At 60.8% G+C, this 27346-nt stretch overlaps 2 protein-coding genes across 8 annotated transcripts in view; both read left to right on the top strand.

Moving 5' to 3' along the window:
• The window catches only part of MTA1 (metastasis associated 1), an 86635-nt gene extending 84585 nt beyond the window's left edge, over positions 1-2050 (top strand). For all 7 annotated transcript variants that reach the window (XM_075038386.1, XM_075038387.1, XM_075038382.1 and 4 more), the window contains one exon: positions 369-2050. In XM_075038386.1, the coding sequence (XP_074894487.1) occupies positions 369-507 (139 nt within the window). In that variant the 3' untranslated portion in view covers positions 508-2050. The remainder of the gene's footprint in view (positions 1-368) is intronic.
• A 9313-nt stretch (positions 2051-11363) lies between these two features.
• On the top strand, positions 11364-26758 carry CRIP2 (cysteine rich protein 2). The gene is made up of 8 exons (XM_075038380.1): positions 11364-11522; positions 21524-21618; positions 23570-23627; positions 24106-24246; positions 24423-24491; positions 24933-25027; positions 25312-25369; positions 25527-26758. Exons 1-8 carry the CDS (start codon positions 11480-11482, stop codon positions 25592-25594), a joined length of 627 nt encoding a protein of 208 aa, XP_074894481.1. The 5' UTR covers positions 11364-11479; the 3' UTR covers positions 25595-26758.
• Positions 26759-27346: the final 588 nt, after the last annotated feature.

The raw sequence follows: 27346 nt of genomic DNA, 5'->3' as shown, positions 1-27346 counted from the left end.
AGCATGTCCAACTGATGTGTCTGTGTGCATCAAAATAAATTAGTGATATGGAAACTGGCTGTCATAACTATTTAATGTGTTATATGTACAGCAGTAGACCCTGGTTCTATGAGGCTGGACCAGAATGCCTTCTGCTCTGCAGGGGAAGGATTCTGGAGCAGAGAATGCAATTTCCTCTTCATTGGTGGGTTTATAAATCAGAAAACAAAAGTTCCCTGGGGAAGACATTGCTGAAATAAATAGCATCAGCCCATCCCGTTAGCTAGCAGCCTCTGCATGTGCAGGCCTGGTTTCACTTAGAGAAATAGAGAAACCTACCTTAGTGTCCAGCCTCTGTAATTGGTTCCTTTCTTCCTTACTGTCTGCAGGAAAATCCGCAAGCTGCTTTCCTCCTCTGAAGCCAAGCGAGCCGCCAGACGCCCTTACAAGCCTATTATCCTCCGGCCCATCCAGGCAGTGCAGCTACGCCAGCCCATGAACGATGAACCCATAATCATTGAGGATTAACACACGCTGAGCAGCCCTCCAGATGATGGTGGATCTGCCTGAAAGAATCTCTCCTCCAATATATACTTGAGTTTCTATGGCTACAGCATTGAACTAACTGTTGAAGAGAGGGAACTTTTGAGGAACTGTTTTGCATCTTTTAAACCCTTAAAAGGAACTCAGCTCTGCTCTGAGCCTCTGACCACAGACTGCTCTCTCTCTCGCGCGCGCTCTCTCCTTCTCTCTCCTTTATTTCTTTTTTTCTTTTTTTTCTTTTTTTTTTTTTTAATTTTTGGTAGCCTCTTTTCCCCTTTGCTTCTACCCCTTTTGTAGACAGGGGGAGGGAAAGTAAGTTTAACTTATTAAGAGAATGTGGACTAGTACTTTTTAGCTTTGTTTCCTCTTCTGATGTACGAAGAGCTAGAACCCTTCATTTTGTGACTGAGCTCTCGTTGCAAAGCCATTTTTACGAGGCTGTGTTGTAAGATTTTTCTTTTTTTTTTTTTTATTTTGTGGACGGTGCCATTTTTTATTTCATTTATATGATTTCTTTTGTAGATAAATTTCCAACCTTTAACTGATATTTGGAAATAGGAGCTGAAAGTCAGCCCCAGGTTCAGCCAGTTTTCTTTGGTCCTGTCCCTTATGTTTTTTGGATCATTTTGCACGGCCAGTTGTGCTCATGCACAAGACAGAAACAACTCAGGCTGAGAAAGGAGTGAGCTAAGAACTGAAGAACCTTGCAGAACATTACACTAACGTTGTGTGCAGTGGAGGCCAGGCTACCAAAATTAGGTGTCCTTACTCTAGTCAATCCCTGGGAGATGTGGCCTGTGGCATTTCTCCCAGTAACCAGCAGTTTGTGTGCTGCCTTCTCTCTGACATCTGGAATCCTACGTGCTGTTATACCACCAAGACCCAGCAGTAGGCCCAGCAGTCCAGCAAGTGTAATGAATTGCTTTGCTCTGGCTCCAAGAGTCAAGTACACCAATGCCCAGGGACATTTTGCTTAGAACTCTGAACCTGTTTGTGCATCAGTGTTTTCGGACACACCTCTCCCAGGATGAGACCTGGTTTCTCTTTAATTGCATTACTGTATGTTTCCCATTTTGAAGGGAATTTAAATTACAGCTGGGTTTTCATTTGAACACATTGTGTCTGAAATTAAGTGTTTTTTTCCCCCCTTGACATTTCTTGTGTTTGAGGTTTCTTGCATCTCTTGAACTTCTTATGTATTTGCAAGTCTGTATAATTTCTTTTTCATATGTCTTCTCATTGCAGTGCATTTGCTGAATGCCCTGCTCTGTTTTGAAAGGATGTAAACTATCATTTGCAACTTGTGCTGATCTGTACATGTACCTGCCTCAAGCAGACACAGCATGTAATAACCCCCAAGTCATTCCATATGTGTCAGCGGTGAGATGAGCCAAAGTTGTATTTGGGTTATCACAGTCCAACCGTGATTCTGTGCAACTCTGCTAACCCACCAGGTTAGACGGAAAGGAATCCCCACAAAATGAAAACAATTCAGTTAACTTTACTTAATAAACCTGGAAAGTGAGCTTTTGTGAAACATCTGCTTTTTGTCTCTTCTGAAATAGCTGCCAAGACCCTTGCTCAGGGTGCCATCTGGCTGGTGCGTACGCCTCTGTGCTCCTTCCTTCACATCCCAGAGTTGCGTTCTGCTCTCAAGTGTTTGCATAATTGCGGCGCGCCCTTGTGCTGCCAGTGCCGGTACGTTGTGCAGGGCAAGTGTCATTCATAGTTTGATTTCCCCTCGTACGCAGTTTAAACATTTCTAGCACTTCAGACTGCGACTCCCTCCCTCCTCCTTTTAAACGTGGCAGCAGATGCAACGCTGGAGCTTTGAATGAGCCTTTTGTCTGGGGCGGCTCATGCGTCTTGCTGATCAGGGGCATGACTCTGGCATGTGGCAGAGTGAAATCCCTGGGGTTAGCAACTGAACCCACTGACATTTAAGTACTGCTTCCTTTCTACATTTGCTCCTTACTGGGATAAGCAAAGCAGGCTCAATGTTTGGTCTCATTTGCTGCTTGGGAGTGGTAGGATTTACTCTGTGGCTGTGAGTAGCTGTGCAACTTAGCAGATGTTGTAAGTGTATCCTATACTGCTGGTCATGTTTTCCTATCCATAACTTAAAAGCGGGAGGGGACAGCCATTCCTGAAGGACATGCTACAAGAAGAACGGCACCAAGCTTACTAGAAAGGCGGCCTCCAGGCTGTGTGCAACGGTGCAGGGCTGCACCAAAGACCATTTGCAGTTTCACTTTGCCTCCATCAACCTATAGGATTAACCTGTGTACATAAGAAATATTGCCGACTGCAGGAAGGTTTTGTAACACTCAGTTTTTCTGTGTGAGGGAAAGGTCTTGTAGGGATTCCTTCCTGTTGTAAAATGAAATCTGAAGGGATCACTTTGAAAAATCTGTCCCCGAATTGTCTGCAGCCCCTCTGCGGTGGGATTCAGAGCCGATGCCTCAGTCGTAGCAGAGGGCCATACTCTGCCTTGGTGTTGGGGGAGCTCTGAAATAAATCCCTGCGTGCTGGGGCAATGCACGTTGGTTATCAGCGGATGAACTATTGATGAGACTTGAGAGAAGCTGTTGAGGCTGCACCAAGAGCTCAGAGTAACCACTTGGGGGTGCCAGCTCTGCAGTTTCCAGCAACTTAAAAGCTTTCTTGGAGCAGCTCCAGAGATAACTCTGGGAATGAGTCCAGGCAAGTAGAGAGAATATCCTGTGCTGCCCTGACTTTGAAGGATCCCTCGCGTGTCCTTTAATATGGATGCTGGTTTTTGGCATGCGGTAGCAGACGTCACTCCCTTGTGTTTCACGGGCTTATGTTTGTACCGGCTTGGGAGGAGGGGCTGGAAGATACCTTTAGCAACCAAAGAAAAATGCTGGCTCTTGGGAAGTGTGGAGTGAATGCTAGGTCCTGCCACTGACCTACCCGAGGCCAAGCTGTTACTCTCTTAAGCCGGCTGCTGTCACTAAGCCTCTCCTGTACCAACCTCTCTTCTGAATTCACATTCATACGCTGATGTGCTGTTGCTGCAGGAATTGCCTTTGATTATTCACCCTCCTGCTCTAGAGCCTTGTAAAAATAAAAAAAAGTTCATACAGCTGGGGCAGTGTCCCTTCCACCCCCTGCTTCCACCTCCTAAAGAGCCCTTGAGATTGTAGGGGACAAATTCTGACAGGAGTTGCAGTGAGAGACGCTGGGCCAGCATTTGAGCACGTTAGTTCTGTGGTGCAGAGCCTGGCGTTTGGAAGTGCTCCCCTCCCGGAGCAGGTTATTTCTACCATGCGTGTCTCCAGTCCGTAGTAAGTTTTGCCACGCACATTTGGATACGTGGCCTTAGCTGTGTGTCCCTGTTATCCCCGTCCTTCACTTATTCCTCTGCGTTGCAGATGTGGGAGCAGACATGTCACAGGCTCAGCTCCGATCCCTTGGAGAAGGCTGTGCTTCATGCTCACGTGGATGGAGCCCGCTGGCCTCCAGACTCGCTACGATCCTTATGATTTTACAGGCTTAAAAGTAGCAGGGAGCTGGTCAGAAAAGTCTTTTTAAAACAAAACAAAAATCCAAACATTCCTACACTACTTTTATGACAAAATGTTTTTGTTACAGGTTTGGGGTTCTTTCAGTGAACTTTGGAATTTGGGTTTTTTTTATTTTGCATTTTACCAGCTTGTCAGTAGCAGCTCCCAGTGATCTCTCCTTTTGATGCTGTAACATGAAAGCAGCGCACTGTCTGTAACAGCACTGTTGAAATAGTGTGAAAAAAAGCAAAGCATGACCAAAACTAACAATTCCGAACCTGGCATTCCTGCTGTGGGAGGTGGGCTGTAACCGGGACACTACTGGAGAGTTGTAAAGCAAAATACATGCTGAAATTTCCTTTGAAATGGAAATTCGGAGCCTGTGCCAGCTCTGCTGCGGGCTCTGGCTCTCGGTGCAAGTGTTACACAAGCCAGACCTTGGGAAGCCTGAGAGTCTCTTTCGGATAGTCAGTTTGTGTCATGGTGCAGCTGCTTTCCACCGCTGAGGTAGGACTGTGGAGGCGGAGGGGGCAGTTAACCTGCTCAAATGATGGCGTGGGCACATGATGGCGGGCAGAGTAGTGGTATGGGAGGTGTGAAAGCCTGGGGGATTTCTGGGAAGACCAAGAATACAATCTTCTAGCAGATTTTGGCTGGGAGGAGGAGGAGGAAGGGTTTTGATACAGTTCTAGAAACTGGACCCTTCATCTCTTCTGTTTTTCTTAATCCGTGAAGAGGGCACAGGCTTAAAAAGACCTTTAACTTAAAATAATCATTGGCAGCAGTGTTAGAGGGAGAAAGGAGAGATCACTGCAGAAAGGCAAGCCCTGGCCTGACAGTCCTTTCTAGCTGGCAAGCGTTTGATTGGCTGGTTTTTTTTTCTTGTAAAAGTGCTTTTTAGTCAATACTTTTCTAGGAGAGCCTGCACGAGCCAACAGTGATGGGATCTGCCGTGATCCCCATCTTCAGGATGCGAACATGTCTTGAGTGTCTGTGGTCTTTACTGCCCTCCCTGAGGGAGGAGGCTGGGGTGCTCCATGTCCCTGTGTCCCTGCTGCCCTCCCTTCCCTTCCTGGGGACTGAACAGAAGGGTTTTGCCCTCCTCAGCCAGCTTTGAAACCCGGTGAAAGCCTCGGCCTCTGACGATCACGCTTCATCCTTGCAGGATCTCGGGAGGGGGAAAGCTGTTTCAAGAAAAGGCACACGGTAAATTCAGACGGACTGTGGGGCTGGGGGCTCGTCCCCATCTCCTCTTCAGCCTGGAAGAAAGTCAGGCAAGGTTAGGGTTGAAGCACACTTGATTCCTGCCCTGGGTTTTGAGAGTTCATTCACCGCATTCCTGGAACGAGCATGAATAACATAAATTCAGCATCTTTCGTCAGACAGCTTCCTCCCCTCCCACCTGCAAGGGGACTCTCCACCTGGATCCAGTGCTCCACAGGATGCTGGCAGCATCACAGCGAGCAGATTTACAGATCCTCGCCGGAGGGTTTCAGCCAACTCGCGCTCGTTCAGAGATTTTCCATCCGAGCGGGAGCGAGTTCTTTCCCTGCTGCCTGCGTCTTGGCTGCCCCCGTGCAGGACATATGAGAGGGGAGCGTGCAGACGTGGAGCCGAGCCGGGTATGTTTGCACGCTCATTTCCCTGCATCGTGGTAAGATGCCTGTAATATCTGGTGGGGACCGGGGACAAATGCATCCTAATGGGTGGGTCTTCCCCCTTGCGCTGCCGAAGAAGATGGTGCCGTGGGGAGGTCGCAGCACCCACGAGGCGCTGTGTCCAGCCCTGTCCCTGCCCCAGGAGCTCACGGAGAGCTGTGTCCTGGAGGTGGTGTGCACGTGGGGCACAGGCAACGAAAACTGGGCAGCCGCTGTGCACACTTGTCCTGCCGCCGTGCCGGCCCCTGAAACTGTCGCACCATGGCCGGCCGGACCTCTGGCCACAGGGTGTTGGAGAGGGGCCACGGGACGGGGAGAGCTTAATGGCAAACCACCCCGTGCTGCCTCGCACAGCCAGGAGCTGAACTTTGCCACCAAAGCCTGGCTCTGAGCACAGCCTGTCCCCTGGGCCACCCTTTCCTTTCCCTGGAAAAGCTGGGACAGAGCTGCCGGTGCCAGCTGCCCCTGTGCCTGGCCACCCTCCGCACAGCCTCCCCGCTGCAACTGGGGCTGGATCCGGCTCCGCCGGGGGTTTGAGAGCCATGCTCGGGTCTCTCCAGCTGGTTTGCTGCCTTTTTTTGGTTAAAGCACTGCTCTTCAGGTGCTTGCATCCCACCTCACGGAGGCGTCACGCCTGCTCGATGGAGGTTCGTGTTGCTCTACACCGAGTATCTGCATCCTTGGCATCCACGTGCAGCCTGCTGGGACGCTCGCCGGCCCTGGGTGGGCTGGCAGCTACAGCCCCTTGGGAAGGGGTCGCAGGGACAGTGGGGACATCCTTTCCCGCTTGCAAGGACAAGTGAGATGTCTGTAAACCTGTTTATTGCAGGCATGACAATGCTATCTGCCCTGCCTGATAACGGCAGGGACTCGGATGCCTTTTAAAGGAGAGAAGCGACAAGTGGATGGTTGGAGCTCCAGATAGCGGGTGCCGGGGCCAGGCGGTGACGTGCCAAGCCCTGGCCAGTGGCATGTGCTGCCTGACGAGACCCAGCTCCTGCCGGCCCCTCGGCATGCTCTTGCTCCCGTCCTACATCTTCCCATCTCTTGCTAATCCTTTCTAAGCCCCTGGGCTCTGCTTTCCGAGCCGTGTACTTACCCCACAGCCACCCTTTGGCGGTAAGGCTGGGCACCCAGCATGTATGGGATGTGTCCCCCGTGCATGTGGCTGCCTCCCCCTCCCAGCTCGCCCTGGGCTCCTTGGGTTGGGGAGCAGGTTTGCCCCGCTGCAGGCAGGGTGCTGCCCTGCTCGCCCTCCCATGCAGCCAAGCCTCAGGACACAGGATGGCCAGATCCAAACCGGCAGGTGCTGCACATCCACGAGGACCGTGCAGAAAAAATAAAACAAAAAATAAAGGTTTTGCCTGGTTTTGTGAAAGGCTCCGCTGTCGCATCCCTGAGCACTCACCGGGAACCACTCCCAGGCCATGGATGGGAGCCTGACCCGTTTTGCCATGAAGCTCCTGCCAAATGGCGAGGACGGAGGCAAAACGCTGGCAGAGCTGGGACAGCTGGCGGTCAGTGGCCATCGCTCGCCACGGCCTGTGGCAGCAGCCGGCTGCTCTGCCATTTGTCACCGCGAGCACCTGGCCGTGGGTTGCGTCCGGGGGCGCGGGAGCTTTAGGGGTGACAGAAAGCTGCAGCGTGTCACCCTGGGGGGACCCTCACACGGGGGACAGGGGACTGGGCATGTGGGTGCACACAGTGCACCAGCCGAGGGTCTGCGGGCCACACACGGACGACTGTTGTCTGGGCAAGCCCAGCCAGCAGCGGGGGTTTTTTCCTTAACCTTTTTTATTGGATATTTTCGCCCCTAGTTTCTTCTTGCCCTGTAACAAATCCAGCTGATCCTAGGTGCCAGAAAACGTGAGACACACAAGCAGAGGCGAGCAGAGGAAGGCTTTCCAGCCTCAGCTCCCCGTATGAGCAGCCCTGTCTGGGTGCGTGAGTTTTTGTGGTATTTGCATCTAGAAGGAAGAAGAAAGAGCTGAGGGAAGTCAGCACAGGGAGGGGGAGAGAGGTGAGCCAAAGGAGAGGCAGCCTGGGGGGAGTTACTCCTTATTTATTCCTTACTTTCCCTTAATCTCCCTGCAAAGCTCTCTGGTTGACCTGCCCTAGGCAGAGGTTCCAAACAGCCTCCTGCCTTTTGAAGGCTCCTGATGGAGGCGATCCCTGCTCCACAGCCAGGGCCAGACCAGCACGGTCAGCAAAACACCCCCAACCACATCTCGCAGCCCCCCTTGCTGCTGCCCAGGGGATGGATGGCCATGTGTGCTGGCACCAGCTTTAGGATCTCAGTCCCACCCGAGAAGGGGGATGCTGCAGGGACGCGGCTCTTGCTTTGCTCTGTGCAGCATCCCTGCGGGAAGGGGCTGGGTTACAAAACCCTGTCTGCGTGGTCCCCGCTTTATCGGGGAGGGGGATGCTGGGCTGCCAGGTGCTCCGTGGAGGAAAGCCGCACCATGCCAGCACGTCCCCTAAGTGGGTAATTACGGGCACGGCCAGATCGGCGAAGATCGAACATCAGTGCCCCGCGATGCGATGTGTGCTGGGTCGGGTGAGCCAGCTGGCCGCAGCGGCTCAGGAAACCCTGAGGCTGTGCGGGGCTGGGTGCCATTGGAGGAAAATGGGTCACCCACCATCGGGGGAGGGCGAGGGCTGGGGGGGACGGTCCCCTCGGCGGGGACGTCCCCAGGCATTGCTGCAGGGTGCGTTGCTGCCCTCTCCCCTGGCTGCTGAAAGGCGGCTTTGGCACCCGCTGCCAGGAAAACGCCAGTTCAGCCCTCAGGGAGGGATGGAACCCCCATAAACTTCTGACATAAAATGCATCATTTTCCAAAGGTGACACCAGTGACAGCACCCTAGGCTGGTCCCCAGCCTGCTCCTCCTGGCCTTGGTGTGGTGGCAGATGTGTCCCCAGCCTGGGTATTAATACGGCTGTCTGGCGGGGGTGTGCCCCCCAGAGAAGCAGTGCCAGGCGTGCTGTCTCTGGAAAAGCTGAGCCATCCCCGCTCACTCAGCCAGTGCCACCTGAGTCACCCATCCCGCTGTCCCCATCGTCCTGGGACAGCCCTGCCCTCGGCGCGGGAGCATGCCAAGCCTAAACCGGGGCAGATTAAGACACGACTGGTTAAAGCCACTGAGCTCCTGAACGAACATATCCGCTTGGGATTTAGCGCATTTGCAGGCAGGGATTCACACCTTTAGGTGATTTGTCTTAATTACCTCCAGCCTCTATGTGTGAAAAGCCCTTGGCAGGCGAGAGCTGGTTTTGCACCAAGGCCAAGCCTGGGGTTTCACCTGTGGCTGCCCCACATGTGCTGTCAGGTGGGTGCAGCCTTCCTCCTCCTCCTCCTCCTTCTCCTCCTCCTCCTCCTCTTCCTCCTCCTGCCTCCCCAGCTCCCAGGGCTGGGACGCAAGCTGAGATTTCCTATAGATCCGGAGGATTTAGACAGCAGACCCTTTTTGGGATATCCCTGCCAGCGTGGGAGAGGGATGATGCTGCTGGTGCTGTGCCGGCACCTGCCTACTGCTGAGGGGTGCTTTAGGGCAGCAGAGACACCGGGTACTGCGGAGGGACCCACACGAGCGCCCGCGGGGCTGTACTGGCGGAGGCAGCTGGCCTCCCAGAAATCAACAGCTTCCCAAATCCCCAGCTCCTGCCTTACGCTGGCGGCTCCGTGGTGGGGCCCGTGGGGCTCAGCCATCCCTCCCTGGGGCCGTGCAGGGCCGGGGCATCCCGGCCACCGCCACCACCTGCCCCTGTGCGGGGACACCGCAGGCCACAAAGACCCACATTGTTGTGACAGCAGCTGGGCGCGGAGTGACGGGGACGCCTGGGTCCTTCTGACCCCGGCGGGGTGCGCGGCCGATGGAGAAACCCACTGTCATCATCCCCGTCCCGTCCGCCCCCCGTGCACCCACAGGGCCGGGGTCACCCCGTCCCATGCCGGAGCCCGGGGTTCCCTTCCCAGGGCTGTCTCTGCGCCGGGGGCCGAGCGGGCGCTTGGCAGCCGCACCAGCTGCCGGCGGAGAAAGGAGGAATTAGATGACAATGGCGGCGGAGGAGAGGCAGGCTGGCGGCTGATGAATAATGCAACGGCTTCGCTTGCGGGAGCTGCAGATTTCCTGTTTACCGACACCCGGCCCGAGCCTGTGGGGCAACGGGGCAGGGGTGAGACCCCCGGAGGACCCCAGCCGAGGGCCCTGCCACCCCACTCTCGTCCCCTGAATGCCCCCCCTTCCGTGCACCCGCTGCCCGCAGCAGCCCCGTGGTGCAGGATGCGGCCATCCAAGCACAGAGGAGCTTCCCCTGGTGCAGGGGGTCCGCACCCCACAGCAGGGCACGTTTTAGGGTGGCCGAAGCTGGCACTCCCGCCTCGGCATCGCTTCATGGCTCCCTGAGCATCCCTTTGCAGCGGCGGTAGCCGGAGGGATTTTTGACATGGGCGTTTCCATGGCAACGGAGCAAAATGGCGCCGGGAACCAGGGAGCTGCTTGGGCGCTGTGGCGAGGCAGCCCGCACTGCCGGAGCAGGGTTATGGCGGGGAAGGGCCGAGGGTGCCAGGGCAGCGAGCGCGTCTGCTCACCCTACAGATGGGATGGGAGATGCCCGAGCCCCTCTGCTGGGGCTGCCCCAGAGCCGGCACCCTCAACTCACGCCCCAGGCCCATGGCGTGTCTGTGATGGGCAGCGCTGCCCCATGATGCCATGCCGTGCCATGCCGTGCCAAGGCTGCCAGGAGACGTGCCTTCCTCCCTCCCCTCGCCCGCCTGCCGTCACCGCTATATCTGCTCCCCCAGGGCCTCTCGCCCTCATCCCCCCGCCAAGGTCTCCCGTATCAGGCCTGTCGTCCCGGCTACTTAATCTGGGTTTCTCGGTTACCCCATCCGGAAAAAATGTGTCTAAGAATACCCAGCACAGGCACAGCGCTTCCCGGGGTGGGGGGCTGCTGCCTGTCCCCCCCCAACGTGTGCTGCCAGCCCCTGTGCCCTCCGCCTCACCCGGGCACCGTCCCACCAAACCGGCTCCTGCACAGCCGTGGCTGTGAGCGCTCCGGCGCTGGGGCTGGCCGCTGTCGGGATGCAGCCGGTGGTCTCTTGGCCAGTGCAGTTGGTGTTGGGCTTCCTCAGAGACCGGCGTGCCACCCCGAAGGACCACAGCACCCGGCTGTACACCCCTCTGCAGCCGCACGGTCCACGCTAGTCTTTGACCAGTGTAACTGTGCGCACCCAGAGTTTGAGAGCATCCCCCCAGGTGCTGCCCTGTCCCTAAAAGAGGGGGCTAACTGTCCCTTAGCTGTCCCTAAAAGAGAGGGCAAGCCGGTTCCTGTGCTCGCTCCGTTTCTCGCACGGCCCTTGGGGCTGGGGGGTCGTGGCAATGGGATCTGCGGGTCCCGCGGGTCGGTGCCAGCCGCCAGGGATGCAGGACTCACATTGCTTAATCGCAACCTTTGTATTTAATTCCCCCCCCTCCCCCCCAGGGCAAGGGGAATCGTGACCATTTGCATCCTTTGGGCTTTCGGAGATGGCGAACAGGGCAGGGGAGCTTTAACCCGGGTGGGGGGGCTCTGCCGGCCGGGCCCATGCACCTGCCGTGCCGAAGACCGAGCCGAAGCCGAGCCGGGCAGACGCTCCGCGGGCAGCCCCGCCCCGGTTCCCCCCCCCCCGGGCGGCGGCGGCGGCGGCGGGGCCAGGGGGCGGGGGCCGGGCGGAGCGGGAGGCACGGCACGGCGCGGCTCGGCACGGCGCGGCTCGGCTCCGCTCTCCCGCCATGGCATCCAAATGCCCCAAGTGCGACAAGACCGTGTACTTCGGTGAGCGCATCCCCGGGGTCCGGCCCCGCATCCCCCTTCCCCGAGCCGGGCGAGCATCCCCGGGACCCCCCCGCTCTGTCCCCGGTTCTCCGTCCCGGAGCCGGCGCTCGTCCCTGCTTCCCCCTTCCCCAAACCCCGCTGCATCTCCGGGTCCTTTTCTCCTTCCCGGAGCCGGGGTGTGTCCCCGGTTCCGCCGTCCCCAAGCCCGGCGCATCCCCGGGTCCCCCCCCGCGGTTCCCCAGCGGGGCTCACCCAGCGCCCTGCCCGGCAGCAGCTGCTTCTCCCCCCGGGACCCCCCTCGCAGCGGCCGCGGTCCTTCTGCTCTACCCCCGCTGCCCCCCCCCGGACCCCCATCCCCGGGCTGTGCTGGGGGATGCTGCTGGCTGGGTGGTGGGGGGGGGTCGGGGCACCCTCCGCTGCTGCCTGGGCTGAGGAGGTGAAGCAGGGGGAGAGGAGCCTCGGTTGGGGTGTGTGCCCGCAGCCTGTTTTGGTGCTGGGGGGGGGGGGGTTTCACGTCCCCGTGTAGCCGCTGGCTTGGGTCATAGGGGAACCCAGGCCGTCTGACATGGATGGGGTGCTGGGCAGGGGGCTCCTGTGAGCTGGGGGGTCTCTTGGTGGTGAGGAGCAGGCGGTGGCAGGTGCAAACAAAACCTTCTCCCGGCCAATTTGTTCCCATTCCCTGCAAACCTCGCCCCAGGTGTGCCTCCTCCCCATCTTGCCTCTCACCCAGCCCTCTGCGGGCTCTACTTAGGTGGGAGAGCTAATGAATGGTTTGGGGTTTCTACGGGACTTTTTCAAAGGCAGCTTCTGGGCTCAAAGGTCCATCTCGGCGTGCCCGGGCTGGGTTTCGGCAGCAGCGAGTCCCTGCAGGTCTCCGAGGGCCCTGCTTGGGGTTGTGGCTGGTCAGGATCTCTGGGAACCAGGGCTGGGGTGTCTCCCGTCGGGCATCCCGGGCTGAGCGCCGCCGCCCAGGTTGCAGAAAATGCCGAGGGCGGAGGTGGGAGCGAGGGCAGATCCCCTGCTTTGGTGCCTCGCCGCCGCTCCCCGAGGAGCCTGTCCCAGCCCGCTTCCCCCCTCCGCGGCGATGCCCAGCCGGGACCCTCCTGGGGAGCGACCTGACCCCCCTGGCCCCAGGGTGGGCATCCCCGGGGTGGGCATCCCCGGGGTGGGCATCCCCAGGGCTGCACTGAAGGCTCAGGGTGGCTCTGGGGACGGATCCAGCACTCCAGCCCGAGCTGCCTCCTGGGACCTGCTGGCCCACGGGGTCCAGCTGGCCTGGCCCGGTGCTGCCCGCCTGCACCCCTCCCTGCCCGTCTCCCTCCGGTGCTCCAGGGTCCAGCCCCTGCTGCTTCAGCATGTTTGTTTGGTGGAGAAATACCAAAGGGTCATGATGGTGCCTGAGCGTTTGAGGCAGTGGTGCTTTCATTCCTTTCCGGCCATCTCCAAGTAAACACAGAGAAATAGGAATTTGCTGTCTTCCTCCCTTAAATAAACCTATTTGTGTGGGGGTGGGAAGGGCTCGGCCCCTTGGATGTCTTTCCTTGTGTGAATCTTTTCCTTTTTAAGCAGAAAATAGTGCATCTGTCCAGCCAGCTGGGCACTGGCCCCGGGGTCAGCGTCGCTCCTCTCGCTCTGGGGACGAGCCTGGCCTGCGTGGGGGGGGGGGCTGGGGCCGGGCTCAGGGACCCCCACCTCGCTGCTGGAGGAGGCCAGGCTGTGCCAGGAGGTGAAGCACCAGCCCCCAGCAGCGCCCGTGCTCTTTGTCTCTCCCCATGTGCTGGGGGACTTGTGGGTCTCTTGGGGATGTGGGCTGGGGGGGGGAACAGTGCTGTACCCCATGCCCCCAGCTGCGTGCCGTCTCTCTCTCTCCCCGGGTGGGTTTCTGTAGGTGTAATGGTCCATGTCCAGGTTTCTGCTGCTCCTTGGTTTCCCCGTTCCTGCCTCCCCGGGGGATGCCTTGTCCTGCAGGCAGGGAGTAGGCAGGTGCCCGGCAGCCCCCATCACACACTTCCCCGCAGGGACCGCGCGGCCCCCGCTGCCCCTAAGAGAGACGGGGGGGTAATTCAAAACGGGAGCGAGCCAAAAACTTCCCTGTGCTTGGAGCTGCGATAGGCTGGAGCGTGTCCTTGCTGACGCCTTGAGCTTTTCCTTGAGGAGCCACCCAGGCTCCAGCAGAATAAACCCGGGTCTGTTTATTTAATGCATAGAAACTGGATGCAACCTCTGAGCCGTCTTTCCGGGACACGGCTCCTGGGGTTTCCTCCCGATGGACCGCGTGGTTCGGTGGGAAGGCGATGGGAGCGCTGCGCCCGGGGTTTGGTAACGCTTGTGAATTCCTTGGCTGGCCCGAAGCTTAACAGGGAGGTGATTCATAAAGCCCCGCTTGTTGGGAGCGCTCCTTGCATGTACTGAATGAACGCTGGCAACTATAACTTCTCGAATGCCTGGGATTGCAGCCGTGGGTCATGTGTGAGAAATGCCACCGCGTCCCGTTCCCGGCCCCGCGCAGTGTCCGAGCGGCTGACCAACACCAACAATCATGGGTACCGATGGAAAACTCATTTCCAGCCTGCCTGTTGCTTCACGCTCCCTGGAAAAATCCAGTGGGCTCCTCCCTGCGCAGTCAGGAGGATGTGGGCGTTTCCTGAGCTACAGAATGAGCTTTTTTCCTTTAAAAAGCACAGGGAAATATAAAAATAGTTTTCTGGCTTTTTTTTCTATTTTTTTTTTTTTTAAGGCAGGCTGAGGTCTGTGACATTGTTTCCAGGAGCAGCTGGGGCTAACTTTCCTGCTTTGGGGAGGTTGGAGGGATGAGGTGAATGTTTAACCAGAGGAGCAGCGCTGCCGGGCTGGTTCCCATCCCACGCTGGCAGGTGGCGTCGGGTTGGGGTTGGGTTTGGGTTATCTCTTCTGGCAGGAAGCGCCGGAGGGACCCGAAATCGCCCGAAGCCAAACAGCCGCACATTTCCCCAGCGCCCTTTTGCATGGCTAGCCTTAAATGAGTTTTGCAGGGTCGCCGGGAGCCCTGGCCAAGCCTTTCTGCCTCCCGTCCTCTCTTCCCAGGGAACTGCGGGGGATCGCGGCGGCGGGGGGTTTCCTGTTTTCCCATTCCAAGCGCGAGGCGGGCGAAAGCCACAGGGATGCGGCAAGGACACGTGCAGCGGGGTCCGCCGGCGGGCGGCTTTCGGGGAGCTCTCTGCTTGTGCTGGGGTGTCTGAGGGCTGGCGGGAGGCTGCTGCGCTGTTTGTTTGGGAAGGGGCATCCTAAAAGCATGTGGGAATTACCCGGTAGCCCCAGGGCTTGTTCTGCAGCCAGAGCAGCAAAGCTGCTCTCTGGGGACGGTTTGCCGGTGGGGTGCTGGGGGGGACTAAGGCCAGGGACACATCCAGCTGGGAAGCAAGGAGGGTCCAAGCCTGGCGTGCTCAGAGGGGCCTGCAGTAGATGCCTGACCCTGCTGTCACGCTGATGTCCCAAGCGTACCGGAGAAGAGGGGTGCAGTGAGGTGTGGGGTGCTCTCCCAGCAGATCACCACGCCGGTGGGTCAGCTCTGCAGAAATTCAAGCTGCAGAAGCCGCTCTGCAATTAATAAATAACCGCTGTCCTTGGCTCCGGGCACTGGCTGTCGGGAGACGGTGGCCCACCGGCGCCCGGGCAGGAGAGGCAAGAGGGCATTATTTCAGTTACAGCCGTCCCTAACAAAGGAAGCGGCTCTTCAAGCGTAGCAGTCGGCACTTCGGCGTCAGCATGGCCCCTGCCTTGCCAGCGCGAAGGCTGGCCGGGCTCCTTGGGTAACTGCCTGCTCCGATGTCTCAGGGCGGCTGAGACCTTGCAGAATGGTAACTAAGGATGCACCAGTTCCCTGCTCCCTGAGCAGGGCCCTGCCGGGGGGAGATGCCTCTGTGGGAAGCTGAAGGACGGGCTGATTAGCATTAGCTTTTCCCTCGGGAAAATAGCGCGAGCTATAGAAAATTATCTGTGGGAGGGCGGGACGGGACGGTGTGAGGTCTCGGCCCCCTTGCTCTCGCTCACTGTGAAGCGCATGCTTTGCTGGAGCTGCTGGGGCTGCCGCACGGTGCGGTGCCGGCATCTCGTGTGCGTGTTCGTGGGCAGCTGCCTGCCTCGCGGGGAGCTGGGGCTCAGCTGCTGTGGGACACGGGGATCCACGTGGATGTGCCCGCAGGGGTTGTGCCAGGGCTTTGTGCTGGCCGGCCCGGGTGCCCTGCTCTCCCTGCGCTGCCAAGCCTGCGGGGAGCGGTGCTGCTCCGGGGGCCGCGGGTACCGGAGGCCTGGGGCTGGCAGGCAGCTCTCTGCAAGCCTGGCTGGTCCCGAGTGCCTCCGTTCTCGGGCAGAGCTCCTTGTTTTCCCGTCCTCCTTCCCTGTCCCTGGCAGAGACACAGGGATGGGGAGAGCTGATGTGATGGGACTGGAAAGGAAAGGCAAGGAAAGGTGGAGCAGGAACGCCCAAGCGAGAAGTAGTGGAAAATGTGTTGCTGCAATGTTGCAATCAAATAGGGAGCCTGGAGCGTGTGCCGTGGTGCCACTTTTGGCTGTGGTGGGGTGGTGGTGCCCATCGCTCCTGCCAGCGAGGCCCTGAAGCAACCACGGAGGTGATGGTGGGGTCCTGGCACGTGGGTGGGGAGAGCTCTCCCGCCAGCCTGCCGTGCGCTTGCCGGCGGGGAGTGCCGGTGCTGCGGCCCCCGGGAGGTCCCGAGCATCCTCTCCCATTGCCATCTCTGTTCATACCGCGTTGCCCACAGCCCTGGGCCAAACCCTGCTTGGAGCTGGTTGTGCCTGTGGCTGCGGGGAGCCAGCAGGGTGGGGAGGTGAGGAGCCGTGGGGCTGGAGGGGCACTTAGACAGGCTTGGCTGCTCCAGCGTGTCTCTGAGTCCTGCTCTCACCAACACGGGCCAGGAAACTGTCTCATCCTCCCGGCGCTGCCCGCCAAAGATGGTATCTCAGTGTGCAGGAGGAACACAGTGCTCCAGACCAGCAACTACCCAGGGAGGGGTTTTGCTTCTGTGCCCGCCCGTGCCCCAGCTCTCCGCTGGCCGCTCTGCCCCTCGCCGTGCGGTGGGGCGAGAGGGGGGCTGCAGGCTGGCTGGATTCCTGCCGCTGCCCGGGGGTCCTGCCTAAGCAATGCCTCGCGTGCGGGTCTGCGCCGCGGCAAGAAAGCAGCTGGTTGCTTGGGGTCAGCCCTGGCTGAAGCCACTGCCTGGCAAGAAACGCTGCTGATCCTCTCCCAGCATAGCTACGGTCGAGCTGGCCGGCCTCAGAGCCGGAGGGATGCATCCTGTGCGGACACGGCTTGATGAAGCACAGCAGCTCCATGGAAAACAGAGAGGGGCTTGCTGGAGGCTGTCCTGGCCCCGTGAACCAGAGCGGGAGGTTGAAGGCTCCCGGGCAGGAAAATGCTTGCACTAGGTGAGGTTTTGTCAGCAGAGAGCGGCGGGGCGGACGGGACCCTTGCCGTGCATTAGGGCTGCAGATGGAAATCAAACAACCCTTGCTCGTGCCCAAGCGGCTGGGCTACGTGAGAGCTCGGGTCCTGGGGAGAACCTCGCCTCTGCTCGCCTGGAAGAGAGGCCCTGGCAAGCAGGATCCCCCGCGTGGGGTATTCCTCGTTCCCCTCTCCTGGCTGTGCTCCCCGGCGAGCCCATCCTGAGCTGGCTTTGTTGCACACTTGGAAGGAGCCCAGCCAGCGAGCGGCTTCGGGGCCAGAGGGGTTGCCTCGCCTTGCTGCGGGGGAGCTAAATATATACGTCTTGGCCACAAAATCACAGTGCGGTGTAACCGTCAGCACCGGCTGTCTGACGGGGGAGAGGAACTGCCTGGCCATGGCTGAGGAGGGCAGGAGGGGATGGGGTGGGGGATGTGGGAAGGCAGCACAGACCCTTCCCAAGGGACCAGTGGGGCACCATGGCTGGCGGCACGGCACGGCATGGCATGGCAGGAAATCCTGAAGCCGTCCCTCCACCTTTTCCATCTCCTGGCCACGCTGCAAGGGGCTGGGGAGAGGATGAGGCAGCCGGCCGCCTGGGCTTTCAGCTTTGTTTCCAGCCATTTACCAGGCTCCTTTCCCTGGGCTGATCTCTCTTATTCATTCCTTTGTGCCTGCAACTGCTTTGAAGCGCATCTGCAGTCGATCTGACAGCATCCCTCTCCTCCAAGGATGCCTGTCGCTCGGTGACTGTGGAGATTTGGCATCTTTATCGCCAGACTGGGCTTTGTCAGCCCTTCCCCGCGTCTTCCCAGGGCTGGGGTGGATTGAATGGGGCACGGCCCAGCCCTTTGCAAAGACGCGGCTGCAGCTACGGTTGTTTTGCTGAATAAGCCTCCGGCTGGAAGCAGCGCTGACGTCAGGCCATGGAAATACCTGCGCGGGGGCACGGAGCCGGCTTGGTGAGGCTGGGAGGAGGGATGCTCCCTTCCCACCCTGAAAAGATGCATCCACATCTGGCCCGCGCCAGCTGCCTTGCCTGGGCATGGCGGATAATTAAGGGATGAGCCGCGTCGTCTCTGGGGTGGGGCTGCCGCAGAGCCGTGGGGAGCTGACTGCCTTGGCAGAGCTGCGAGGAACAGACTGCCTTGGCAGCCCCTTGGGCTCTTTCCCACTCCTGGCCTCCGATTTCCCCCCAGCTCCGGTTCTAGTTCTGGTGGTGCTCCTCGTCAGCGTGGGCTGCACCCCTTGCACGGTGCAAATCCACCCCGCAGTTGGCCACGTACCCAGCCGTGCCTCCACCTCTCCTCCGCGGGGGCATTTCCCCTAGGGGAGAGGTTTATTGTCAGTGGGCATCCTGTGCCCACCCATGGCGAGGCGGGTAACCCAGGGCAGTCAAACCCCGAGTCACGCACATTTGGCAGAGGCCAAATTCCTGCAGGCGAGCGCCCTTAATCCGCCCTTCCCGGGGAGTGCTGCACGGCTGGTTTAAATTTGGTGGGCTTGAGGGGAGCATCTTGCCACAGGCTGAGTGGGTCAGCGTGGGATCCGGCAAGCGGGGCAGGACCTGCGTGCGGTCGGTGCGATGCTGAGACGTGGGCGCCGGCCCGTCCCTTCCCAGCGTGGCGGGACATGGCGTTCGGTGGTGGAGGCTGGGTGCGGCGTGACATCTGGCCGAGCGAAGCCCGCAACGGAGCCCTGTGCCATCCCGCACTCCCTGCGCCGAGCGGGACGGATCCCGGGTGCTGCTTTGCCCCCAGGGTGCTCTTGCAGTGGTGATGGTGGGGTGCCCCCCTGGAGTCGGGGGGTGTGGAGCTGGGCTCCCCCCAGCAGCTTCCCCGGGGATCTCTGCCACAGCGGGAGGACGTGGCCAGAGGCTTCTCCTCTGGAGCTGATGCAACCGTGGAGCTGGTGTGGCGGGGGGACAGGAAATCTGGGCGCTGGTGCTTTCCCTCCACAGTGATTTATGGGGCAGCGTGGCCACGGGCGGGACGCCGCTGCCCTGGAAATGGGCTGGGGTGGCTCCAAGCTGCTTCCTCCGCTCGGTGCGAACAATGCTGCCTGGAAAGCCGTCCCGGCTGTGCCGGCCCCGGCCTTGGCCCCTGGGAGCCCTTGTTTGCAGGCAGAGGATGTCTGACCAACATCTGCGTGACGTTTCCACCCGCGGGCAAGGGGCAGCCCCTGCGGTTCCCGGGTTGTCCCCGTGCCCCGGGAGCAGGACGGTGCACTGGGCCACCTCCTCCCTCCTGCCCTGTCCCCTGCCAGGGGCTGCGGGTGCCAGCGAGGTCCCTCTTGCTCTGCATGGCTCGGGGATGCCTCGGCGGGGGGAGTGCACTTGTCAGGAAGCAGCAGGGATTTACGGCTGTCTGACATATCATGGGGGGAGGACACATTGGGGCGGCATCTCATCTCGCGGGGACAGGAAGGAGATGGTGTGGGCCGTTGCCAGCTGTAATTGCAATGGCCTCCGGAAAACATCCGCTGGGATTTTCCTCCTTGCTTTGTACCTGGGGCCATGACAGTGCTGGGCCAGGGCGGCGGGAAGAGCTGGGGGTGACGCAGCCGAAGAGCAGCCTGGCCTGGCTGTGCATCCGCTGTGACAAAGCCGAGCGGTTCTTTGGCCCCGAGCCCCTGGCTCAGCTTTCAGCCCATCGCGCTCCATTTTCCTCTCTCGTCGCCCCAGGGAGGCACCCGTTCCTGCTGGGGAGGGCTGGGGGGATGCAGGGTTCCTGCAACAGCCCCGAGGCAGCAGCGTGCTGGGACCTCCGTGTCCCTCTCCTTCGCTTTTGGGGAGCGCTTGCGGGGCTGGGGGCTGTGTGCCCTGGGGCTGGTCCTCTGCCCCCAGGGGCAGCTGAGGTCTGCAGAGGAATGGGGGGGGCAGAATCCGGCCCTGGCCCATTCCCCATGTGCTGCCTGCTGCGAGGGGCTGGGGAAGCACGAGCCCTCCTGAGCCCCCCAGGCTTGGGCACCAGCAGGGATTTGCCCTGGCAGCTTTGAGCAGGCAGGCACAGACCCCCGGCTGCAGCGGGGCATCTCTTCACCCTGCCATCTGCTCCCACCTGGGGTTTGGTCCAACAGCCTGGACTCGTGCGTGGCATCACCGGGAGGTCAGTCCGGAGCTGCTTCCAGCTGATGCCGGTCCCCCAAGCCTGTCCTCTACGTCCTTGCTTGGGGATGCTCTTGGGGCTCTCCCCTGCACCCCAGTGCGATGGATCCGGCTCTGCCCCCTTGTGCTGCCCTCCTCTGCCACTGGCCACCCTGCTTTGCACCAGAGCTGATTTTTTGGGGGGTGATGGCAGTTATTTTGACTTATCTTGGCCCTGCGGTGTGCCCCAGACGCAGCTGTTTGCCTTGGGAGGAGGGTGGCTCTGGAAGCCAGGACTTGCCCCCAGGGAGCTCTTGACCCCCATCTTGACCTGATGCAGACAGGTGACATTTGCTGAGGTCCTCAGTGGAAAAAGGGCTGGGAAACCCGCCGCTGCGGAGGAGGTCTTCTCGTAGAGCTGGGCTGGGCTCCGGTTGCGCTTTTATTTGCTTGTTAAATATTTTATTTGGCTCTTTTGATTTAGTTTTACGGTGGCTTTAACAGGATCATGCTGTGTTCCAGCTGTCTCTGCACATGTGCGGGGGAGAGGGAGGGCGAACAGGAATCGGCGGGGGGCACGGGGCAGCGCCTGGCCCCCCAGGAGCTGGGAGGGTGGAGGGACGGTGCGAGGCCGGGGATGCGGGACGAGGACTGGCAGCCCATGCTACCGCCCAGGGTGCTCCTGGGGACGTACAGCTCGGGGCCAGCTTGGAGGAGGTGCGTTCACGCAACCGGTCTCAAAGCATTTTCCTTCCCTGAATTTGCCCACTGATGCTTTGAAACCGTTTTTGGTGCCGGCAGCGAGTTGCTCCGCAGGTTCGTGGCACTCCGGGGCAATACAGGGATGGTGCCTGCGTACCTGTCTGCACGTCGCGCCCGCTCCCAGGCTGCGGGCGAGGGGGGAACACCCGCACGCCCAAGAAACCAGTGTTTTCCAGGGCCAAACGTCCATCCTCGGTGACGCTGGAGGCTGTCTGCCGTCCCGTCCTCCCGGCTGGAGGCGGGTGGGTGTCCTGGGAGCAGCTCCGGAGCTGCGGCCGAGGCTCCCTGGGGAGCCCGAGCAGCTGGGTGTGCGTGGGGGAGGCATGACTGAACGGGTGGGGTGGGCATGGTAACACCCAAATATTTGAATGGGAGCAGGGTCGTTCTGGGTAACGTGCCGGGTAAAAATAGATGCAGGGAGTAGAAAGGAAAATACTACCCTTGCTGGACTGGCGCGTGGGAAAGGGTGTCTGTGCGATGGCAGAGCCAGTGCTGGCGGGGTCAGAGGCTGGGGGGGGCCCCGTGCCCATGGCCGGAATGGCCTCGAGGACCCTGTGGGCTGCAGCAGAGCAGTCCCCGCAGCGTGGTTGATTTGCACAACGTGCCAATGAGCAGCCCCCCTTGAGTGCAGCCCCCCACGGTGCCCGGAGCCTGGCTTCCCCAGGGGCTTTAGCAGGTGCTGGGCAGTCGCTCACCCCTCTCTCGTGTTCCCTGCAGCCGAGAAGGTGTCCTCCCTGGGCAAAGACTGGCACAAGTTCTGCCTGAAGTGCGAGCGCTGCAACAAGACCCTGACCCCGGGCGGGCACGCCGAGGTAAGAGCCGCTGGGGCATAGGGGGTGGGGGAGCACCCTTCCAGGGGTGGCTTGGTGGGCTCTCCAGTGCTCTCCAGCACCCCAGGGACAGGGAGTCCCAGGAATCAGGCTGGGGCAAGTACCTGATGCCACACGGGTGGGCACGCAAGCCCAGGAGCACGCACTGCGGCTTCAAATGCTGCTGCTGCTGGAACTTGTGGTGCTCAAGAGCTCTCGTACACATGCGGTGCCTCAGCTGTGCCACCCCAGTGTGGGCTCCCAGGCTTGGCAGGGCTCGGCATGCCCCAGCAAGCACTTGAAGCAGCTCTGTGCACTGGGCAGGCTTGTCTGGGCATCGCAGTGGCTTTGAAGGTGTGCGGGTGCCTAAAGCCTGCAGCAGAGTGTGGTTAAAAATGCCAAAAATTGGGGATGCACGGGTTGCCATGGCGATGCTAGCTTGGCACTGGGGCTTTTGGTACCCTGGGGCTTGTGCTGGAGCTTGATGCCACCGCGGCTGCCGAGCGCTTGGGAGCGCGAGGGTGCTGTACCGGTGGTGGCAGATGCTCGGGCCTGGGAGCAACTGTGTTTTTCTGGGAGCAACTGTGCAATGCCCTGGCGTGACACCCTGGGTTTTGCACAGTGCCTGTCATGCCAGAGTGTCACCAGCTCTTTAGCACGGTTTTAGCACGCGGCACAGCTGGGGAGCGGGCAGCGGCGGGGACAGCCTTGCTGGTTACCACCAGCCCAAAGGGGAGTGGGGCCGGTCCTGCTGGGGAGGATGGGGCTGTGCGGGTGGATTTGTGCTTCGGGCCGGGTTAAGTCTGGGGGATTTGCTGCTTCTCCATATAAGGCCAGATTCTGCTCCCCTGGGGGATGGCAGCCAAGCCCCCACCGACTGCGCCGACAGCAGGATTTGGCCCTTCCCTGCTTTTTCTCCCTCCTTTCAAGCCAGTGTGTCCGGCTGGCTTGGAGAGATGTCGCGAGGAGACCAGCTAAATGTTTACCCTCTCCTCCGGCATGGTAACGCCGCGAGCACGCCGATATTTATGCCTTGCGATATTTTGCAGCTGCTTGCTGCCAGCCAGCTGCCTGCTTGCTCCCCCAGCCTTGCCCCTGGCTGCTCCCAGCCCTCGCCTTCAGCATGGCACCGCTCGGGGAAGCGAGGGAAGGGACATCGCTTCTGCTCGGCTACCGCCCTGCCCGCTTCGGGCAAGGCGTCCTTGCCTTGCAGCAGAGGGGATGGAGGGCAGGAGCACGGGGCACGAAGCAGGGCTGAGATGCTGAATGGAGCCAAGCAGGCGATGGGGTGGGCTCGTGCCCGAGGACGGGGTCCCAGTGGGTTTTCCACACGGGGTGGCGTACGTGGCAGCCCCGCTGGCCCCCTGCCCCAGCCACAAACGCTCTTTCTTTTCTTTTGGACTCGGTTTCCGCTGGCCCATGAGAAATGACTGCGGGGAGTTCCGGGGCTTATCGCCTTCTTCGTGCCTTCCTGCGATAATCACCCCCAGCCGATAGCAGCTGGGCCGGGACCAGCAACCACGCGGGGCCTCTGATCTCAGGCCAAGGCGAGGGGGGAGGCAAAGCTCGGTGGAAGCCACAGTGGTCTGTGTGCCTAAGAATGGCCTGATGGCACGCAGGATGCTTACGGGGCAGAGGGATGCCTTACCGGGTCCCGGTGGCACACCGCCGGGTTGGGGCTCAGAGGTGCCTCTCGGCTGAACTGGCGCAGGGTGCCGGTGCTCCTGCGACAGGGCACGTGCGGAGCAGCTGGAGCGTTTCATGCAGGCGCAATTCTTGCGTGCTTGGGTCGGGTTAGGCTGTCGCTGGCAGACCCGCAGGCTGAGGGTGTCCAGTGGGTGCCTTTTGGGGTGTAGGTACGGCCGCGGTGGTCTCTGAACATCGGTGGGGATGGAAGTGATCCCAAGGGAAGCACGTTGCCGCTCGGCATCCTAACATTCCCCTCTCTCCCCAGCATGATGGGAAACCCTTCTGCCACAAGCCCTGCTACGCCACGCTGTTCGGCCCCAAAGGTACGTCCGTGCTCCTCCCGTGCCTGTGCGGCTGTGCCCAGGGCTGCAGGAGGGGCCAGGTGCCCCCCATCCCCGCTGGTGGGGAGCCGTGGCCCCAAAAGCACCCCAGGAGCCAGGCTAGCATGGGCTGAGCCTCAAGCCAGCACTTTGCAGTCCCAGCACTGCCGTCCCCTTGTGCAGAAGGAAAGGAGAGCTGCTGGAGGGAGGGAGGGATCTGTCCTGACAGCTGTCCTTTTTTTTTTTTTAATATATTTAAAAGACAAATTCCCATTCAAACAGAAGGTGGAGTTGTTCTCCTATCCCAGACGTGGTTGGAGAAAGCCTGGGTCGGGAGAAAGCAAGCCGGGGCCAAGGTGCAGCAGTTTCTGCAGTGGCCCTGTGGCTCAGCGGGGCTGGGGGAGGTGGGACGGGGGCTGGGGGGAGGATGGAGACCCCGAGTGCTCCCAGGCCACCACAGCCTCTCTCTGCCCCACTGCAGGGGTGAACATTGGCGGCGCCGGGTCCTACATCTATGACAAGCCGCAGATTGAGGGGCAGACTGCTCCGGGACCGATCGAGCACCCGGTGAAGGTGGAGGAGAGGAAGGCGAACGCTGCGCCTCCCAAGGGACCCAGCAAAGGTGAGGGGCAGGGCAGGATGGACAGCCTGGCCCTCTGTTGTGGCGTTCAGCCGGTCCAGAGCCACCACGTTTGGTGATGCTGTGGGGTGCAGCACGTGGGGGGGGGTCCTCCGCACCCATGTGTCCTGGCTGAGATGTCCCTCCGCTTCCCACCCTCATGCCATCTCTTTTTCCAGCCTCCAGCGTCACCACCTTCACCGGGGAGCCCAACATGTGCCCACGCTGCGGCAAGAGAGTCTACTTTGGTAAGGTGGCGAGCGGGCAGTGGGTGCACGCCCCGGGGTGGCACGGCACCGCAGCGCTGGGGCTGCACGCAGGACCCCTGGGGCACGCAGAGGGGCTGGGAGGGGGTTTTGGCTCAGAGATGGGGTTGGGGGCACAGAGGGATGTGCCCAAGGAGCCTGCAGGGATGGGTCCTCTTGGAGGAGCTCCTGGGTGCAGGGCTTCACGTGCATCTTGTCCGCTGCTGCCACCTCCCAGGTGGGTGGCGTGGGCTTAATAGCTGTCCTCGGCCAACCTCTGTCACCTGTGAGGCAGCAGAGGGATGGGAGAGATGCGGGAGGCTGGGGTGCACAGGGCTGTCTTGGGATTTTGTACACAGAGGTGATGTCCCCGCGGGGTGTGCTCCCCCTCGGCATGCGTGCGGGGGCGGCTGGCGTGACCCTCCCTCCTTGTCCCCGCTCCAGCCGAGAAGGTGACTTCGCTGGGGAAGGACTGGCACCGTCCCTGCCTACGCTGCGAGCGCTGCAGCAAGACGCTGACCCCGGGGGGCCACGCTGAGGTAAGGGCATCTCGGCCCTGAGACCCCCCCCAGGCAGCGCGCGTGGGGGATGCCAGCGTGCCGTGGGTGAGCTGCGCTGTGCCGCGCCGGTTGGGCAGCCCCTGTTTTTGCAAGAGGACAGGGCAGGGCTGGCAGGAGCAGCCCTGGGGGCGCGTTGGGGTGCAGGTGTCTTCAGGGGACGAGCAGAGCGGGAGAGGTGCCCAGTAAGGGGGACGTGTCCTGGGGACTGGCCTTTCCCCGGCGCCTCGCCCCCAGTGACACGCTTCTCTCTCTGCCCTGCGCAGCACGACGGACAGCCGTACTGCCACAAGCCCTGCTACGGGATCCTCTTCGGGCCAAAGGGTGAGTGCCTGCAGGCGCGTGGGGTGGGGGGACGCACCCCCCCCTGGGCTGCTGCTCTCGGCGCTCATGCCATCGCCCAGAGGGGACATCTCCCTGGAGCGTGCCACCATCCCGCCCGGGTCCTCACCCTCCTGCATCTCCCCCCCCCGCCATGCAGGAGTCAACACCGGAGCTGTGGGAAGCTACATCTACGACAAAGACCCCGAGGCGAAGAACCAGCCCTAGACGGCGGCGTCCCCCTGCCCGCTCGCCCGCTCTGTGCCCCCGTACTAACCTCCTGCTCGCAGCCGGAGCAGACCCTCACCAGGCTGGCCACGGAGCTGTGCTCTCTCTGCTGTCTCTACTCCGGGCAGGACGGCCCTGCCCTTCGGATTATATATCATAGTCTCTAATATAAGCTTCAGTGTTTAAAGGCAAAGGTAGAAGGTGTCTCTGGTGGTTCCCAATGCGCTCTGCCCTCCCGCCAGCCCCCCCCCAGCGATGGAGGCAGTGGGGCCGGTGTGGGGATGTCACCGTGTGCAGGGGACGGCAAGTGGCACCCGAGGGGCTGAGAGCAGGGTTTTGGGGCGGGGGGGGAAGGTGGTGGTAGGAGTCCCACCATGGAAGGGTGCTCCCTGCTGTCACCCACACAGAGGGTGAGGGAGCTGGGCAGGCGTCCCCGCGGCGCTTAGGAACGGGGGCTGGTGGTCAGGGCACCCAGCCCTGTTCCTTGCCGGCCGCTGGGGACGTGCGGGTCCTCTGAGGACTCTGGCCCACCTGGCAGCGCTGCCCTTCTCCCGGCCCTTCCCGGGCTCCATGCCCTGGTTCTCGCTCTCCCCAGGACCTGCGGCCAACCCCAGCCGCCGTTGGGGTTGCAGGGTCTGGCACCTCCCTGCATCCCCATCCTTGCACCCCCAGGGCATCCCAGTACGTGCACCCAGGCAGGTGCCAGACCTGCTCTGCTGGCTGGTTTGGGTTGGTGGCCACCCCTGCAGCCTTGTCCCCCGCCGGTGGCAGAGCCCGTGGCCGGGGGGGGGACACCCGGTGGCTGCAACCCTGGGGGAGTGGGCTGCTCCCTGCCTTCGGAGGGCAGAGCGCATTGGGCTGGCGGCTCGGCGGCGGGATGCCCGCCTGCTTCCCAGAGCCGGAGGTTTCTCGTTGTTGTTGTTTATTTATAAGCAGTTGTAAATGTGCCCCTCGCTTTGGAGAATGACACGTGCCCCCCAGTCTCACCCGTCCCCCCTGTGCACGCCCAGCCCTGCTGCTGCCCAGGGGGCCGGGGAGGGGGCTGGTGCAGGGAACCCACCGGGGCAGCGAGCCCTGGGGTGCCAGCACCCCGCTCTCTCCGGGCTCCCTTGGCCGCTGCGGGGCTGACTTTTGTTATTTGCTGACAATAAAGGTTTTGAGAGATGCGTTGTGCGCCTCAGCTCTGGGGGGGGGGGAGGTGGGGGAAGCTGTGTGTGCCACGCAGCATCCCTCCAGTCCTGGGACAGCGTGGCGACCCTGCCGCTACTTGTCCTGCCCGGTCTGGCTGCTCCTGGGGCAAGACAGAGCAGCTTTAGCCCCAGCCGAGCCTGAGCTGCCCAGGCCAGAGCTGCTTTTGGTGCAGCACAAGCCGTGGCTGCTCCCCGGGGCTGTGAGCAGGACAGGCTTGTAGGAGGCTGGGATGGGATGGGGTGGGATGAGACGGGATGGGATCCGATCCTCCCTGGCTTTGCAGGGTGGAAAACTAATGGAGGGATGCTACGTAGCAGGTGACACTGTTCCCCCCCCAGCCTGGGCTTGCTGAGCAGGCGCAGCGCCTGAGCCGGGCTGCCGGTGGGAAAGCCCAGCCTGGCGGCAGCGGGGCAGGAATGCGGTGCGGGGCCATGGGCCACCCCCAACCCCTGGGAGCTGCCATGTCCCCAGCCAGATACCAGCCCCACTGCCAGGCTTGGTTTTAGACATCCAGCTATTCCCCCTAGGAGCTTGGCGTCTGGAAAGCAAGACGTGGAGGCT

The sequence above is a fragment of the Buteo buteo genome, chromosome 10 (assembly GCF_964188355.1).
Source record: "Buteo buteo chromosome 10, bButBut1.hap1.1, whole genome shotgun sequence".
In the NCBI taxonomy this organism is placed as follows: Eukaryota; Metazoa; Chordata; class Aves; order Accipitriformes; family Accipitridae; genus Buteo; species Buteo buteo.
This window is presented reverse-complemented; position numbering and strand designations above follow the sequence as displayed.

Coding starts and splice junctions, on each gene's coding strand:
- CRIP2 (XM_075038380.1), top strand. CDS start 11,480: ATGGCATCCAAATGCCCCAAGTGCGACAAGACCGTGTACTTCG. Junction 24,492..24,932: donor CGGCAAGAGAGTCTACTTTG/GTAAGGTGGCGA, acceptor TCCCCGCTCCAG/CCGAGAAGGTGACTTCGCTG. Junction 25,028..25,311: donor CCCCGGGGGGCCACGCTGAG/GTAAGGGCATCT, acceptor TGCCCTGCGCAG/CACGACGGACAGCCGTACTG.